Raw genomic sequence first — 17,672 nt, 5'->3', positions numbered from 1 at the left:
AATGGCCTCCTTCTGCCCAGTAGGAACATCAGAACATAAGAAATAGGAGCAGGAGTAGGCCATCCAGCCCTTCGAGCCTGCCCCGCCATTCAATAAGATCATGGCTGATCTGTCATGGCTCAGTTCCACATTCCCGCCCTCTCCCCATAACCCTTAATCCCCTCGCTTATCAAAAACCCATCAACCCGCGTCTTAAAAATATTTAGCGAGGCAGCCTCCACCACTTCAACGGGCAGAGAATTCCAGAGATTCACCACCCTTTGAGTGAAGAAGTTCCTCCTCAACTCCGTTCTAAACCACCCCCCCTTTATCTTGAGGCTGTGCCCCCTAGTCCTACTGTCCTTTCTGAGCAGGAAGAGTCTCTCCACCTCTATCCTATCCATCCCATTCATCATCTTATACATCTCAATGAGATCTCCCCTCATTCTTCTAAACTCTAACGAGTACAAGCCTAGTTTATTCAGCCTCTCCTCATAGCTCAACCCCCTCAACTCCGGTATCAGCCTAGTAAACCTCCTCTGCACTCCCTCCAAGGCCAAAATATCCTTGTGTAAGTGCGGCGCCCAAAACTGCACACAGTACTCCAGCTGCGGCCTCACCAATGCCTTATACAGCTGCAGCAAGACCTCCCTACTTTTATATTCAATCCCCCTCGCTATGAAGGCCAGCATCCCATTCGCCTTCCTGACCACCTGCTGCACCTGCAAGCTGGGTTTTTGCGACTCATGCACAAGGACCCCGAGGTCCCTCTGCACCGTCGCCTGCTGCAGTTTTTCGCCCCGTAAGTAATAGTCCTTCCTACCATTATTCCTACCAAAGTGGACCACCTCGCACTTGCCAACATTAAATTCCATTTGCCAGTTCCTGGCCCATTCGCCCAGCCTATCTAGATCCTTCTGCAGACTCTCCACACCCTCCGCGCAATTTGCCATTCCACCAATCTTGGTGTCATCAGCAAATTTCGACACCATACACTCGGTTCCCTCCTCCAGATCATCTGTATAAATGGTAAATAGCTGAGGCCCCAGCACCGACCCCTGGGGCACTCCACTAGTCACCAACCGCCAATCCGAATAGCACCCATTGACCCCCACTCTCTGTCTCCTATTTGACAACCAATCCTCTATCCACGCTAACACCCTACCCCTACTCCATGCACCTTACCTTCTGCAATAACCTCTTGTGAGGCACCTTGTCAAACGCCTTCTGAAAATCAAGAAAGACCACATCCACCGGCTCTCCTCTATCCACCGCCCTAGACACATCCTCATAGAACTCCAGTAAATTTGTCAGACACGACTTCCCTTTAACAAAACCATGCTGCGTCTGTTCTGCCAAGCAATTCCCCTCAAGATGCCTCGCTATTTCCTCCTTGATGACGGATTCTAACATTTTACCTACCACAGATGTTAAACTAACCGGCCTATAATTCCCTGCCTTTTGCCTGCCACCCTTCTTAAACAACGGCGTAACATTAGCCATTTTCCAATCTTCCGGCACTTCCCCGGAATCCAGCGACGTTTGGAAAATAACCACCAAGGCATCCACTATCACCTCCGCCATTTCTTTCAGAACCCTCGGATGCATTCCATCCGGTCCTGGGGACTTGTCCACAATCAGTCCCTCCAGTCTGTCGAGCACCGCCTCTCTAGTAACAATAATGTCATTGAGACCCTCCAGTCCTACCACCTTTCCATCGCTAACACCCGGCAAATTATTCACGTCCTCCTCTGTGAAGACCGAAACAAAAATGTTATTCAAGACCTTAGCCATATCCCCATCCCCTACCCCTCTCATCCTCTGAGTGACCAACGTTCACCCTAGCCAGCTTCTTCCTTTTTATACATTTATAAAAACTCTTGCTATCCTTTTTTATATTAAGCGCTAGCCCAGCTTCATAGTTTCTCCTACCCTTCTTTATCAACTTATTTGTCAATCTTTGTTGACATTTAAACCTCTCCCAATCCTCTTCTCGCCCACTACTCTTAGCTACTCTAAACGCCTCCACTTTTAATTTAACACTTTCCTTCACCTCCTTTGTTAACCACGGCTTATTACCTCTCCTCCTACGGTCCTTTTTAACCATCGGAATAAATTTCTGCTGAGCACCAAGAAAGATCTCCTTAAAGATCCTCCACTGCTCCTCAGCAGACCTACCTTCCAACGCGCTCCCCCAGTTCACATTCGCCAATTCTTCTCTCATCCTACCGTACTCCCCTCTGTTCAAACAAAGGACGCGTGTCCGGGAACCCACTTTGTTGTCCTCCATCTGCACCAGAAACTCCACCATACAATGATCACTCTCTCCAAGAGGATCCTTCACCGCAAGGTCCCTAATTCTACCCGCCTCATTACATAACACCAGATCCAAGATAGCTCGCTCCCTCGTCGGCTCCAACACACACTGTTCAAGGAAACTATCCCGGCAGCATTCCAAGAACTCCTCCTCGAGCCCACCGCGTCCAACATGGGTCGACCAATCAATATGCAGATTGAAATCCCCCATAACTACTGCCGTCCCATTCCTGCACGCCGCACTTATTTGCGCGTTAACAGCCCGCCCCACCTCCAGATCATTATTCGGGGGCCTATAGACGACACCCACCAGCGTCTTCCTCCCTTTGCTGTTCCTAATCTCCACCCACAACAATTCCACTTTCTGCTCTTTGGTTCCTATATCATCCCTTGCTACCACCTTGATGCTATCCTTAATCAGCAGAGCTACGCCCCCCACTTTTTCCTCCCGCCTATCCTTCCTAAACACTTAGGATACCCCTGGACATTCAGCTCCCAATCCCTGTCACCTTGCGGCCACGTCTCTGTAATGGCCACCAGATCGTATCCATTTGTGTTGATCTGCGCCACCAGCTCATCCACTTTATTCCGAATGCTTCGTGCATTTAGATAAAGTGCTTTCATCCCAGCCTTCACCTGGACCCTATTTGCCAGAACGCCACCAACCATACTCACGCCCCCTACTCCCTTTATTGTTGGGACATCCTCGGCCTCTTCCCTTACCTGTACCCTATCCTTAACTTTAGACCTCGTAATGTCACCTACCCTCGCACCCTCCCCCCCCCCCTAATTAGTTTAAAGCCCTGTCTACAGTCCTATTTACACGATTCGCCAGGACTTTGGTCCCAGCACGGTTCAGACCAACCCCATCCCGCCCGAACAGGTCCCACCTACCCCAATACTGATGCCCCATAAATTCAAACCCATTCCTCCCACACCAATCCCTGAGCCACCCATTCACTTCCTTAACCTTATCAACCTTACGCCCGTCTGCACTCGGTTCAGGCAGTAGCCCAGAGATAACCACCTTGTCGGTTCTACTTTTTAATTCCATTCCCAGCTTTTCATACTCCCTCCCCAGATCCTCAGTTCGCATTTTGCCTACGTCGTTGGCACCCACATGAACCACAACGACCGGATTGTCACCCTCCCACTCCAGGTTCCTCTGCAGCCCAGATGTGACATCCTGTACCCGAGCACCAGGCAGACAACACACCCTTCTGTGCACTTTGTCATTGTGACAAAGGACAGTGTCAATACTCTTAACCCCACTATCCCCAATTACGACTACGTTCCTTTTCACCTTCTCTTTGCCTATGCCCTGCTGCATCACTGTACTGTGCGCAGTTTGCTCACCAACCTCACCTGCCTCGTTCTCGTCCAGGCTGGAAGCAAGAACCTCAAACCTGTTATGCAGATTAAGAGGCTGAGGCATCCGCTCCCCACCCTCCTCCCTCCGCTCCCCACCCTCCTCCCTCCGCTCCCCACCCTCCTCTTGTTCCTGACCCTTAGAGTTAGCCAGTCCGGGGGGGGGTGGATGTCTCTTGCACCCCATTGTCAATGGCACCCTCTCTCCCCCTGATGAGCCTCAGTGTCTGTAGCTCAGAGGCCAGCTCATCTATCTTGAGCTGGAGCTCCCCCAGCAACTGCAGACACGGTCACTGGGAAGGACCCTGGGGTCCACCAGTTCCCACATCATACAGAAACAACACATCACATGCCCCTCGATTATTCACTGTAGTAATATTGAACATTTCCACACGAACTTACCTGGCCCGTTTTCTCCCCAGCCCTTTTAATCCTAAGCCCTAATAGCTCACTCTGCGTCCCTCTCACTCCGCTGCCCGCTGTCTACACCAGGCCTCCTTTTAAACCTGGCGCTGTTTTAAAACCTGCTCCCCCACAACTCCCTGCTATCCACTCCCTTACAATTCTTAAAGCAGTAGATACAAAAAGCCCGCAAAAATGCTTTTAAATGATTTAAACAGTTCTACAAGGTAAGTTCTTACTACGAAAGTGCTTTCAACTTATTTAAACAGGTTTTTAACAGATAATTTCTTATCTGTCTCTCTGCTCCTTCACTCGTCTGCTCCAGATATTTTGGCCTTGGAGGGAGTGCAGAGGAGGTTTACTAGGCTGATACCGGAGTTGAGGGGGTTGAGCTATGAGGAGAGGCTGAATAAACTAGGCTTGTACTCGTTAGAGTTTAGAAGAATGAGGGGAGATCTTATTGAGACGTATAAGATGATGAATGGGATGGATAGGATAGAGGTGGAGAGACTCTTCCTGCTCAGAAAGGACAGTAGGACTAGGGGGCACAGCCTCAAGATAAAGCGGGGGCGGTTTAGAATGGAGTTGAGGAGGAACTTCTTCACTCAAAGGGTGGTGAATCTCTGGAATTCTCTGCCCGTTGAAGTGGTGGAGGCTGCCTCGCTAAATATTTTTAAGAAGCGGGTTGATGGGTTTTTGATAAGAGAGGGGATTAAGGGTTATGGGGAGAGGGCGGGAATGTGGAACTGAGCCATGACAGATCAGCCATGATCTTATTGAATGGCGGGGCAGGCTCGAGGGGCTAGATGGCCTACTCCTGCTCCTATTTCTTATGTTCTTATGTTCTTATGTTAAGCTTGCCGATTTCTTCTGGGCCAAAGGTGTGTTAAGGAGGCTCAAGCTTGAACCTTCCTGAGCTGGCCTGTATTTAGATGGAATTTCTCATAAGCACCAGCTCCCAAAATTCCCTCTGGAATGGTCACAACTTGAACCATCTCTGGGAAATTTCTTCCACACCATTCCACTCTGTGTGGAGAGATTTCCTGCATCACTGTTCCCTGCCATCACAAGATGGCTGCTAATATCTGAGAGGGAGGTTCAGGTATAGGGGAAATTAGAAAACCCAAATTGAAGGAGGAGGTAAGAGTGCAGGTTGGCAATGTGGCAGATGGTTACTAGACAATAAAAGAGAGGACAGAACTGGTGAATGTTTTTATGCACCAAGGAATTATAAAAGAGTAGGGAAATTTACCAGTAGAACAAATTTAAAAGCTTTGTATCTAAATGCATGGAGCATTCAGAATAAAATTAATGAGTTAACGGCACAAATAGAAACAGAAGGGTATGATTTGATGGTGATTACTGAGACATGGTTACAACAAGACCCGATCTTGGAACTGAATATCCAAGAGCACGCAGCATTTCAAGAAGATAGACTGGAAGAAAAAGGAGGTGATGCAGCTTTGCTAATGAAGGAAGGAATCACTGCCGTAATGAGAAATGACATAAACACAGAAGATCAAGATGTGGAATCAGTCTGGGTAGAAATAAGAAATAGCAAAGGGAAGAAGTACTTGGTAGGAGTAATCTATAGGTCCCCAAGGAGTAGTTCTGCAGAAGGACACAGTATAAACCAGGAAATATTGTGGGCTTGCAAGAAAGGAATGCCAATAATCATGGGTGATTTTAATATGCACATAGATTGGAAGAATCAAATTGGCAAGGGTAGCCTGGAGGCAGAGTTCATTGAATGTATTAGAGGTTATTTCTTGGAACAGTATATTGTGGGACCAACCAAGGAGCAAACTACTCTGGATTTGGAATTGTGTCATGATGAGGGATTAATTGATGACCTCAGAGTTAAGGATCCTCTAGAGAGTAGTGACCATAGTATGATAAAATTCAAAATTCAGTTTGGGGGTGAGAAAGTGGAGTCCCACATGAGTTCTGGAATTAAACAGAGGAAATTAAATAGACATGAGGGCAGATTTGGCCCAAGCATAATGGGCAGGAAGGTTAAAAGGTCGGACAATGAAAAAGCAGTGGCAGTTGTTGAAGGAGATATTCAAGTCCTCACAACTAAAATACATCCCAGTGAGGAAGAAAGATGGTAAGGGGGTAAAAACGATCCATGGCTAAACAAGGAGGCCAAGAACAACATAAAGACAAAAACTAAGGTACACATATTGCAAAGGCCAGTGGCAGGCTGGAAGATTGTGAAACTTTCAAACATAAACAAAGGGATACTAAGAAGTAATAAAAAGAGCTAAGCTAACTTATGACAGAAAACTAGTGCAATATATCAAGAAGGATAGCAAAAGCTTCTGTAAGTATATAAAAGGGAAGAGAGTTGCTAGGGTGAATGTTGGTCCCTTGGAAGATGAAACAGGAAAATTAATAGTGGGGAACACTGAAATGGCAATGATGCTAAATCAATACTTTGCCTCAGTTTTTACAGTGGAGGACACTAGTATCATTTCTATAGGAATGGGCAAGTCAGAGGTAATGGAAAGGGTAGAACTTAGAACAATCAACATCGATAGGGAAAAGGTACTCAGGAAATTATTGGGATGGGGGTCCGATATGTCCCTGGGCCTGAGGCCTACATCCTAGGATATTGAAAGAAGTGGTGGTGGAGATAGTGGATCCATTGGTTATAATATTCCAAAATTCCCTGGACAAATGAAAGGTTCCAATGGATTGGAAAAACGCTAATGTAAAGCCCTTATTGGGAAATTACACACCAGTTAATTTAACAACTGTTGTTGGGAAAGTGTTAGAATCAATTATCAAGGAAGAAATATCAGGACACTTGGAAAGTCAAAACACTATCTATCAGAGTCAGCATGGTTTTATGAAAGGCAAATCATGTTTGACTAATTTGCTAAAGTTCTTTGAGGATGTAATAGGCAAAGTGGATAATGGGGATCCTGTAGATATCCGGATTTCTGGAAGGTGCTTGATAAGGTGCCGGACAAAAGTTAATTCACAAGATTAGATCACATGGGATTAGGGGTAATTTATTAGCTTGGATATGTGACTGCCTGAGTGACAGAAGACAGAAAGTCAGGAAAAATGTTTTTTTCCTGGCAGGCATGAAGTAACGAGTGGAATGTCACAGGGCTCGGTCCTTGGGCCCCAACTATTTACAATGTAGATTAATGACTTGGATAGAAGGCTCAATAGCCAAATTTGCAGATATCACAAAAATAGGCGGGACAGTAAGTTGCAATAAGGAAATAAAAACCTTACAAATTGATATAGATAGGTTAGGAGAGTGGATCAAATTGTGGCAAATTGAGTTTAATGTGGATAAGTGTGAGGTCATGCATTTTGGTCGCAAAAATGGCAAGGCGACGTATTATCTAAATGGTGAGAGACTTCGGGGTGCCCCAGTGCAGAGGGCTCTAGGTGTCCTCCTTCATGAGTCATAGAAAAGTAGCATGCAGGTACAGCAGATAATAAAGAAAGTGAATGGAATGTTGTTATTGGTAGCTAAAGGAACAGAATATAAAGGTAAGGAACTATACAAGGCATTGGTGAGGCCACACCCGGAGTATTTTGCACAGTTTTGGTCCCCATATTTGAGGAAAGATGTAGTGGCATTGGAGGCAGTTCAGAGGAGGCTCAGTAGATTGATTCCAGAGGTGAGGGGCTTGTTGTATGAAGAGAGATTGAACAGTTTAGGCCGATACTCTCTGGAATTTAGAAGAATGAGGGGAGATCAAAGTGAGGTATTCAAGATGTTAAAAGGTATGGATAAAGTACACGTGGAGCAGATGCTTCCTCTTGTGGGACATTCTAGGCTGAGAGGTCATAGTCTTAGGATAAGGGGTAGCACATTTAAAACAGAGTTGAGGAGAAACTACTTCTCCCAAAGGGTTATGAATCTGTGGAATTTGCTATCCCAAAGTACACTAGATGCTGGGACAGTGAGTAAATTTAAGGAGGAGTTGGACAGATTTTTAATTGGTAATGGATTGAAGGGTTATGGGGAGAAGGCAGGAAAATGGGGATGAGGAACCTATCAGCTATGGTCCAATGGCAGAGTTGACACGATGGGCCGAACGGCCCAATTTTGTTCCTATATCTTATGAGCTTACGACTGCATGCACATTAGTCTCTGCATGCGCTGAAATACAATGGGGTCACATTTGTTGGGCCAACATGGCGATGTAACAGGGTCCAGAGATGACATCAATTTCAGGGAAAACACCAAATGAACACACAACCCTTTCCCTTTCCTGGGAAAAATCCTCGAAGGTGTCAGATGGGGAAGGCCCCAGGAAAAGCTGCAGCTGAGGAACAGTGAGATATAAGCGATTGAGGCTGGAGGGAAGAGTACAGTCACGGGAGATTGAGATTGGGCTGGTAGCAGGGAGTTCACAGCGGAGGGGTGGCATGGTGGCACAGTGGTTAACACTGCTGCCTCACAGCACCAGGGACCCAGGTTCAATTGCGGCCTCAGGTCACCTTGTAGAGTTTGCACATTTGTCTGTGTGGGTTTCTTCCGGGTGCTCCAGTTTCTTCCCACACTCCAAAGATGTGCAGGTTAGGTTGATTGGCCATGTTAAATTGACCCTCACGTCAGGGGGAATAGTGGGGTAAACTTATGGGGTTACGGGAATAGTGCCTGGGTGGGATTGTGGTTGGTGCAGATTCGATGGGCCGAATGGCCTCCTGCTCTGTGGGGATTCTCTGGGAGAGCTTCACAGTTCTTATGTTCTTAGGTCTGTTTTATATCCATCAGGATTAATCTCTGATAGTTTTCTGGGCTGCTTTGTGAAATATGTTTCTAAAAATCTCCAAACATAAAATCTGTATTTGTTTGGCATTGTACATTGAAGCTGAAACAATGGACTGTGACCGGGTCACATACAATTACACTATTATTGATCAACATTCCTTTAACAGTTAATATTACATTAAATGCCCAATTTATTATTTACTGTTCCTAATTTTATACAAGTGGACGTTTCACACTGGCAGGAGTTAAAATCAATGAAAGAAATTCACTCTTCCTTGTTTCTGGACTATACCCCGCCCCATGCTCCTGAACCTCAGACTAACACACCGGATCTGTGCATGCACACACTGGCTACAAATGCAGCCCTCCTGCACAGTCTACACCCTCAATCTCCTCTTCCATCAAATCATACCCTGACATGTCAGCTTTCTGTCCTATAGAACTAGAGATCCCCAATGGAGAGCTCTCTCTCTCCCTGTCCTCATCTTTGACCACCCAGTGGGGAGAGTGACAGGAGGAAGTAGGAAACCTCATCACGAGCCAGACAGGCACTTAAACTAAATGCAGCCTGTTGGCAGTGATCATCTCCCATCCCAGCAGGAGAATTTAAATCAAATTCATAAACCTGGAACTAAAGCTACACTCAGTAATGGTGACCATGTCAACTCTCAGAAATTGTTCTCAAAACCAATCTGCTTCACTAATGTCCTCGCTAAATATTTTTAAGACACAGGTTGATGGGTTTTTGATAAGAGAGGGGATTAAGGGTTATGGGGAGAGGGCGGGAATGTGGAACTGAGCCACGACAGATCAGCCATGATCTTATTAAATGGTGGGGCAGGCTCGAAGGGCTAGTTGGCCTACTCCTGCTCCTATTTCTTATGTTCTTATGTTTAGGGAAGGAAATCTGCCTAATCCGGTCTGGTCAACATGTGACTCCAGAGCCACAGCAATGTGGTTGATTGAAGTAACAAACCACTCAGTTGTCTCACTGCCACCTTCTGAGGGCAATTAGGGATGGGAAATGAATGCTAGTGCTGCCCACATTCCACAAAAAAAATTTTAAAAAGTTAAAACTCTAAATAATATTATTTATAATATTTAATATTTATAAGTAAATAATATTATGATTTAATTTATTAAGTTTCTTTTCTAATGTTTGAGTTGGGTTTTATTATTTGTCCCCATCCAAAATGATTTTCTCTGTTTGTCTCCTTAAGAGTTAACTGAAACTGTCCATGAGACCAGCTCAGCACCTTATCAGCAATAGGTAATTCAATTGGTAACTCATTAAAAAGTGAAAGTGAATGTTCAAGGACTAAGTGCTGTGAATTCTCTTACTCCTGATGGAACTGGTGAAAGGATGTGGAAAATCTTCAATTATTCAGTCAGAAACTAAGAGGTGAGTGCCGAATAATCTTTATTTCTCGGGGAAAGTTTGTCAGCAGGATTTGGATGTTCTTATCAGGAGGAAAGATTGAATTAAATTCAAGGATTTGAACTGAGATCTGCTGGATAATCTCTAGTGAAACGCCTTAACAGGGTGTTAAACTGGGTCGATGTGTGTAAGGGAACAGGAGGCAGAGGGCATTTTATATATCAAACCATGATACCAGAGAGAGACAAAGGAGGAATTTTGTCTTTTTGACCTGTAAATTAACCTGGATATTTGAAGTCAAGTAAGTCAACTAAAATGAGGGCGGCATGTTAGCACTACTGCCTCTCACAGTACCAGGGATTCTAGCCTTGCGTGACTTTTTTTTATTTATTCGTGTGACATGGATATTGCTGGTTGGCTAGGTTGGCAGCTGGGGAACTTTCTGGAAGGTGTGCGGGAGTTCCCAAAGGCGGTTTTGAACTGGACAGCTGAAGCTTGAGAGCTTCGATGAAAACGAACTCCCAGCCACCTGACGAAGGGACAGGCTGTCCTGAAAGCTTGCGGCTTTTGCTACAAATAAACCTGTTTGGACTTTAAACTGGTGTTATGGGATTTCTTTCTGTTTTACCCCAGTCCAACACCGGCATCTCCACATCATGTTGCTGGTTGGCCAGCATTTATTACCCATCCCTACTTGTCCTTGTTCAGAGGACAATTGTAAGTCAACCACATTATTGTGGCTCTGGAGTCACATGTAGGTCAGAACAAGTAAGGACAGCAGATTTTCTTCCCTCAAGGACTTGATTGAACCAGATAGGTTTTTCCAACAATTGACAATGGTTTTGTAATCGTCAGTAGATTTTTAATTCCAGGTTTTTTAAATTGAATTTAAATTCTACCATCTGCCGTGGCGGTATTTGAACCCAGTCCCCAGAACATTAACTGAGTTTCGGGATTAATACAATGAGGCCATTGCCTCCTGTCCTGTCTGTGTGGAGTTTGCACATTCTCCCAGTGTCTGAGTGAGTTTCCTCTGGGTGTTCCAGTTTTCTCCCACAATCCAAAGATGGGCAGGTCAGGTTGATTGGCCATGCTAAATTGCCCCTTAGTGTCAGGGGGATTATCAGGGTAAATACATGAGGTTACGGGGAAAGAGCCTGGGTGAGATTGTTGTTGGTTCAGGCTCAAAGGGCTAAATGGCTTCCTTCTGCACTGTAGGGATTATATGATTCAATTCAGCTATGCAGATAATTGCTCAATCTCCTGTTTGAGAAAGAAACCCCTTTTATTCAATAGTTTCACACTGAAGAATTTCCACACTCAATGGACTTTAAGTAGAATTTTCAGAGAGTGATCCAGAACACTGACTTTCTGCCTGAAGGGTAATCCGAGCAGATCCTCCCTGACACTGCACAATAGATCAGCCAATATTCATCAAAATACACAGCAACTACAGGTGGTAAAAACAAAAATGGAATACTTTCCAGTAGTAACATCAATTACGATTGGAACACACTGCCTACTCCAATGAGCAGTCCTTGCAGTCAACAGAGTTTGAATTGAAAAGGTCAGACTCTGGTTTTAGCAGTAGTTTTAAAATTCGGCCCAATAAACTCCCCTTAAAAAAGCAGATTCCCACCATTTTTAATCACATCCGAAGGTGTATGATTGCCTTTCTTGACTGCATTTATTGCAGTGAACTGCGTACTTACTGAGCTCAATTGATATCCAAATAACATGGGCGGGTTCCTGACCTTTTGACCTGCCCTGTGTACCGTATTATCAAAAACTGCTGTGATGATTTTGTAAACGGTGCCCAATGTCATCAGGCCCCATAATACACTCTGCGAAGCAGGAAAATGCTCCTGATCACAGAGTATATCATTCCAGCCCTTGTTTGGTGCCTGATGAAGGTGATCTGTGAGGTATGGCCTTGTTCCACATTCCACATGGGAAAGCAGTGATTCAAATCCTTAATTTGTGATGCGGATTTATTTGGTTCCAGTCAGCGGAAGATTGTTAAATGTAATAGGTGTGCAGGATACTTTACAATAAGTAGTTTTGAAACTACAGCTACCTGCGAGTTGTGAATGCAATTAATTAAATGTTCTCTTTTTACAAGGCTTGATACGAATGTAACAGCATGGCATACCTCAGCATCATCAAAACACCAGGCTTTGTTAGGAACAAAAGATATTTCTTGATAAAGAGAAATCAGGTACAGGGAATATCAGTCAAGGCTGCCTTGGGGAAGGGCTCCAGTTCATACATGCCTATACATGGCTGATTGATGCTTCTCCTGAGAGAGAGAACTCCACCCTCTGGTGTGACAGGTCTCTCAAACCCACTGACCCTATTATACTGTGCTGTTTTAAAGAGACAGACCCCACAATCCAACAAATCCCTTTCATTTTTTGATACAAATATTGAAAACAATTTACTCAAACTCACATTGTGAATACACTTTATACACACCAGTTAGACATTTTTATTAAAAGTTTATTTATTAGTGTCACAAGTAGATTTACATTGACACTGCAATGAAGTTACTGTGAAAATCCGCTAGTCCCCAAGTTCCCCTAGTTATTATTTAAACTTGAATGTAGGAAGATTAACCAGCACACCAGGGGACTACTCCAGCGCCACACTCTTGTGCCTGTTCAGGTACACTGAGGGAGATGATCTGGAGGAGGGAACCAAGTGTAGGGTGTCGAAATTTGCTGATGACACCAAGATTGGTGGAACAGCAAATTGTGCGGAGGGTGTGGAGAGTCTGCAGAAGGATCTAGATAGACTGGGCGAATGGGCCAGGAAATGGCAAATGGAATTTAATGTTGGCAAGCATGAGGTGGTCCACTTTGGTAGGAATAATGGTAGGAAGGATTATTACTTATGTGGCGAAAAACTGCAGCAGGCGACGGTGCAGAGGGACCTCGGGGTCCTTGTGCATGCGTCGCAAAAACCCAGCTTGCAGGTGCAGCAGGTGGTCAGGAAGGCGAATGGGACGCTGGCCTTCATAGCGAGGGGGATTGAATATAAAAGTAGGGAGGTCTTGCTGCAGCTGTATAGGGCATTGGTGAGGCCGCAGCTGGAGTACTGTGTGCAGTTTTGGGCGCCGTACTTACGCAAGGATATTTTGGCCTTGGAGGGAGTGCGGAGGAGGTTTACCAGGCTGATGCCGGAGTTGAGGGGGTTGAGCTATGAGAAGAGGCTGAATAAATTAGGCTTGTACTCGTTAGAGTTTAGAAGAATGAAGGGAGATCTCATTGAGACGTATAAGATGATGAATGGGATGGATAGGATAGAGGTGGAGAGACTCTTCCCGCTCAGAAAGGATAGTAGGACTAGGGGGTACAGCCTCAAGATAAAGGGGGGTGCGGTTTAGAACGGAGTTGAGGAGGAACTTCTTCACTCAAAGGGTGGTGAATCTCTGGAATTCCCTGCCCATTGAAGTGGTGGAGGCCGCCTCGCTAAATATTTTTAAGACACGGGTTGATGGGTTTTTGATAAGAGAGGGGATTAAGGGTTATGGGGAGAGGGCGGGAATGTGGAACTGAGCCACGACAGATCAGCCATGATCTTATTGAATGGCGGGGCAGGCTCAAAGGGCTAGATGGCCTACTCCTGCTCCTATTTCTTATGTTCTTATGAATTTAGCACAGCCAGTGCACCAAACCAGCACATCTGTTTTTGTTCAGTTGGCTTCCATATTTGCAGGTTTATTTTGCAACAATGCATCAGTGTAGGTACGCAGTGTGTCCGCCGTATCCATGCAGGTACGCGGTGTCTCCACCGTATCCATGCAGGTACGCAGTGTCTCCGCCATATCCATGCAGATACGCAGTGTCTCCACCATATCTATGCGGGTACGCAGTGTCTTCAATTTCTTCCAAATTATCCTGGGATTGATCCCATCTGGCCCTGGGAACTTGTCTACTTTAATGCCTTTTAACACACCAAACAGCTCCTCCTTCATTATATTGACCTGCCTGAGAGTATTCGCACATCCTACCTTAACCTCAAATCCCTCATGTCCCTCTCTTTGGTGAATACCGATATAAAATACTCATTAAGGATCTCACCCACTTCCTTTGGGTCCACGCATAACCTCCCTCCTTTATCCTTGAATGGGCCTGTTCTTTCCCTAACTATAATCTTGCGCCTATTATCCATTATCCTCCATTATCCTTGAATGGGCCTATTCTTTCCCTAACTATAATCTTGCGCCTAATATAGGTATAAAATATTTTGGGATTCTCCTTAACCCTGCTGGCCAAGGACATTTCATTGCTCCTTTTGGCCTTCCTAACTTCCCATTTGAGCTCCTTCCTACTTTCTCTATATTTTTCAGGGCTTTGTTTGTTTCAAAGTTAATTTATTAGTTTCACAAGTAGGCTTACACTGCAATAAAGTTGCTGTGAAAATCCCCTAGTTTCCACACTCCGGCACCTGTTCAGGTACACTGAGGGAGAATTTAGCATGACCAATACACCTAACCAGCACATCTTTCAGACAGTGGGAGGAACCAAGAGAAAACCCACGCAGACATGGGATTACATGCAGGCTCTGTACAGACAGTGACTCAAGCCAGGAATCGAACCCAAGTCCCTGGCATTGTGAGGTAGCAGTGCTAACCACTGTGCCACCGTGCCGCCCCAGGTGATTTAGTTGCTGAGACCTCACGTATGCTCCCGGTTTTTTTGACGAAGCTGACAATTTCTGCTGTCATTGAGGGTCCTGAATCTTGTTATTCCTGTCCTTTGCTCTCACAGGAACATGCCTGTCCTACACTCTAATCAACTGGTCTTAAAAGACTTCCCTATGTCAAATGTGGATTTACCCTCAAACAGCTGCTCCCAATCCACATGCTCCAATTCTTGCTAATTCAGTGATGATTCGCCTTCCCCCAGTTGAGGACCACTCTTGTCTTTATCCATAAGTATCTGAAAACTTACGCCGGACCTGCCACACCAATGCTGAACACCCCCCTTCCCTCCCCTCCTACCTCTCCCCCAACCCCCCTCTTGGCCCTGCCCTCTGTGAGACCCTGGCCACTTGGCACAGCCCAGTGTTGGAGGCCTCAATCGCCTCCAGTTCCACCAGTGGGGCCATTACATCTGGTTCTCGTTGCTGGGGACCAGGTGTGGACCTCCACAGCAAAGATGGGAAACTATCTGTGCCCGGAAAATTGCATCAGAGCTCGCTAAACAGATTTTAATCAGTCACTGAAAATTAAAATCAGCCTTGCGCCATTCATCAACTGTCTCACCTGTCTCAGGATTATCTTCTGATGAAAGCCTGTCTTCGTGTGTTATGAAAGACTCCAGAAAAAGGCACTAAACAATACATAGAGGTAAAAAAAATGCAACCCACAAATGTTCATTAGATTTCTTCAGGATTCAGGCCCAAGAGTCTTTTATATTTCACCAAAACCTTACCATCGCTGGTGCACAGCCTGTTTGACAGGTGTATACGAACGCTGTACATATATGATTGACAAGACAATTAATGAGACTGTTTTCTCTCCGTCTCTCACAGGTGATGGTTCATCTGATAAGGTCTCAAGATGAGAGAGGTTCAGCGCATTGTGTTGCTTCTGTTTATGATTCTGGTCTCAGTACATGGTATGAATCATTATAGCTTCTTGAGTTACATTAGAAGTAGTTCACCAATGTTGTTTATCATTGATGGAAGATTCACTCTTCTATAGTATTGGCAATATTTATATAGTGTAGAGGATAATATCAGGAACACTGATCATGTAGTGATTAAGTAAATCCCAATTCCCAATAGGAATTAATGGGTGCTTTTCAAATGGTCAGGCAGTAACTATTGTTGTGTCACAGGGATTGGTGCTGAGACCCCAGCTATTCACAATATATATTAATGATTTGGATGAAGGAACAAAATGTAACATCTCAAAGTTTGCAGAGGATACCAAGTTGGATGGGAGGGTGAACTGTGACGAGGATGCAGAGATCCTTCAGAATGACCTAGACAGGTTGGGTGAGTGGGCTCATCTATGGCAAGTGCAGTATAATTTGGATAAATTTGAGGTTATTCACTTTGGAAGCAAAAACAAGAATGGCTGTAAATTGGGAGAGGGGAGTGTGCAGTGTGACCTGGGTGTCCTTGTGCACCAGTCACTGAAGGTGAACATGCAGGGGCAGCAGGCGGTAAAGAAGGCAAATAGTATGTTAGTCTTCATTGCGAGAGGTTTTGAGTACAGGAGCAGGGATGTGTTGTTACAATTATACAGGACCTTAGTGAGGCCACACCTAGAGTATTGTGTGCAGTTTTGGTCTCCTTTTCTGAGGAAGGATGTTCCTGCTCTCGAGGGAGTGCAGCGAAGGTTTACCAGGCTGATTCCGGGGATGGTGGGACTGATGGATGAGGAGAGATTAACAGGGTTAGGATTGTTTTTGCTGGAGTTCAGATGAATGAGGGGAATCTCATAGAGACTTATAAAATTCTAACAAAACTAGACAGGGTAGATGCAGGGAGGACATTCTCAATGGTGGGGAGTCCAAAACCAGGGGTCACTGTCTGAGGATTCAGGGTAGACCATTTAGGATGGAGGTGAGGGGAATTTCTTCACCAAAGAGTGGTAAGCCTGTGGAATTCATTACCACAGGAAGTAGTTGATGCCAAAACATTGAATGCATTCAAGAGGCAGATGGATATAGCACCTGGGACGAATGGGATCAAAGGTTATGGGGAAGAAAGCAGAATTAGGCTATTGAGTTGGATGATCAGCCATGGTGAGAATGAACGGTGGAGCAGGCTCGAAGAGCCAAATGCCTTCCTCCTGCTCCTACCTTCTATGTTTCTATGTTTAATTCCATTTTTATTTTTATTAATAATGTGAATTTTCTATTGGTTTTTTGTTAATTCAGTTTTTCAGCTTTGGTCATTATTCTGTGAAAGCTACCAATAACTTCCCTTTCTGTGTATTCATATACTAGGAATGTTATTCACGGATTTAATTGTGTGTTCTGACACACTCCTGCTATATAACTCTAGTGTAACCCACAGGAAACTGGAGAAGACCAGGTGACAAACAATTCTCACTGGTCCCAGGATTTCTCGGCTGGCCTTGTTAAGAATCCCAAAGTTATGGCACAGGAGGCTATTTGGCCCATTGTGTCTGCACTAACTATCTGAGTGAGCAATGCACCTAGCACCATTTTGCCAGTTACTCCCCTTAACTCTGCACATTCATCTTTTCAAATAACAAGGAGCAGAATCTTTATCCATCAGTGGCAGTGGGAATTCCCTGAAATGGAATATCCATATCCCACTTTCAGAGGAAGAGAAGTCAGTCCACCAAGTGAGATGGAGCAGCCACTGTTCAAATGTTTACAAGTATGTCCCAGTGGAGATCCCAATTGTCTCTCGGGGGGCAACTTTAGACTGTGTGCAAAGTAGATTTATGAAGGTGTTCACAGAAAGCGGAAAAACCATTGAGATAAAAACTGAAAA

The 17,672-nt window shown here is 45.0% G+C and overlaps 1 protein-coding gene across 1 annotated transcript in view; it reads left to right on the top strand.

The window, feature by feature from the left end:
- Positions 1-17,672, top strand: part of LOC145337237 (butyrophilin subfamily 3 member A1-like) — a 360,163-nt gene that overhangs the window by 285,693 nt on the left and 56,798 nt on the right. Inside the window, exons 3-4 of the mRNA XM_080182029.1 lie at positions 10,033-10,214; positions 15,729-15,814. Coding sequence (XP_080038155.1) covers positions 15,757-15,814 — 58 coding nt within the window. The 5' untranslated portion in view covers positions 10,033-10,214; positions 15,729-15,756. The remainder of the gene's footprint in view (positions 1-10,032; positions 10,215-15,728; positions 15,815-17,672) is intronic.

Source organism: Carcharhinus amblyrhynchos, unplaced genomic scaffold (genome assembly GCF_965287045.1).
Source record: "Carcharhinus amblyrhynchos unplaced genomic scaffold, sCarAmb.v2.hapA scaffold_45, whole genome shotgun sequence".
Lineage (NCBI taxonomy): Eukaryota > Metazoa > Chordata > Chondrichthyes > Carcharhiniformes > Carcharhinidae > Carcharhinus > Carcharhinus amblyrhynchos.
This window is presented reverse-complemented; position numbering and strand designations above follow the sequence as displayed.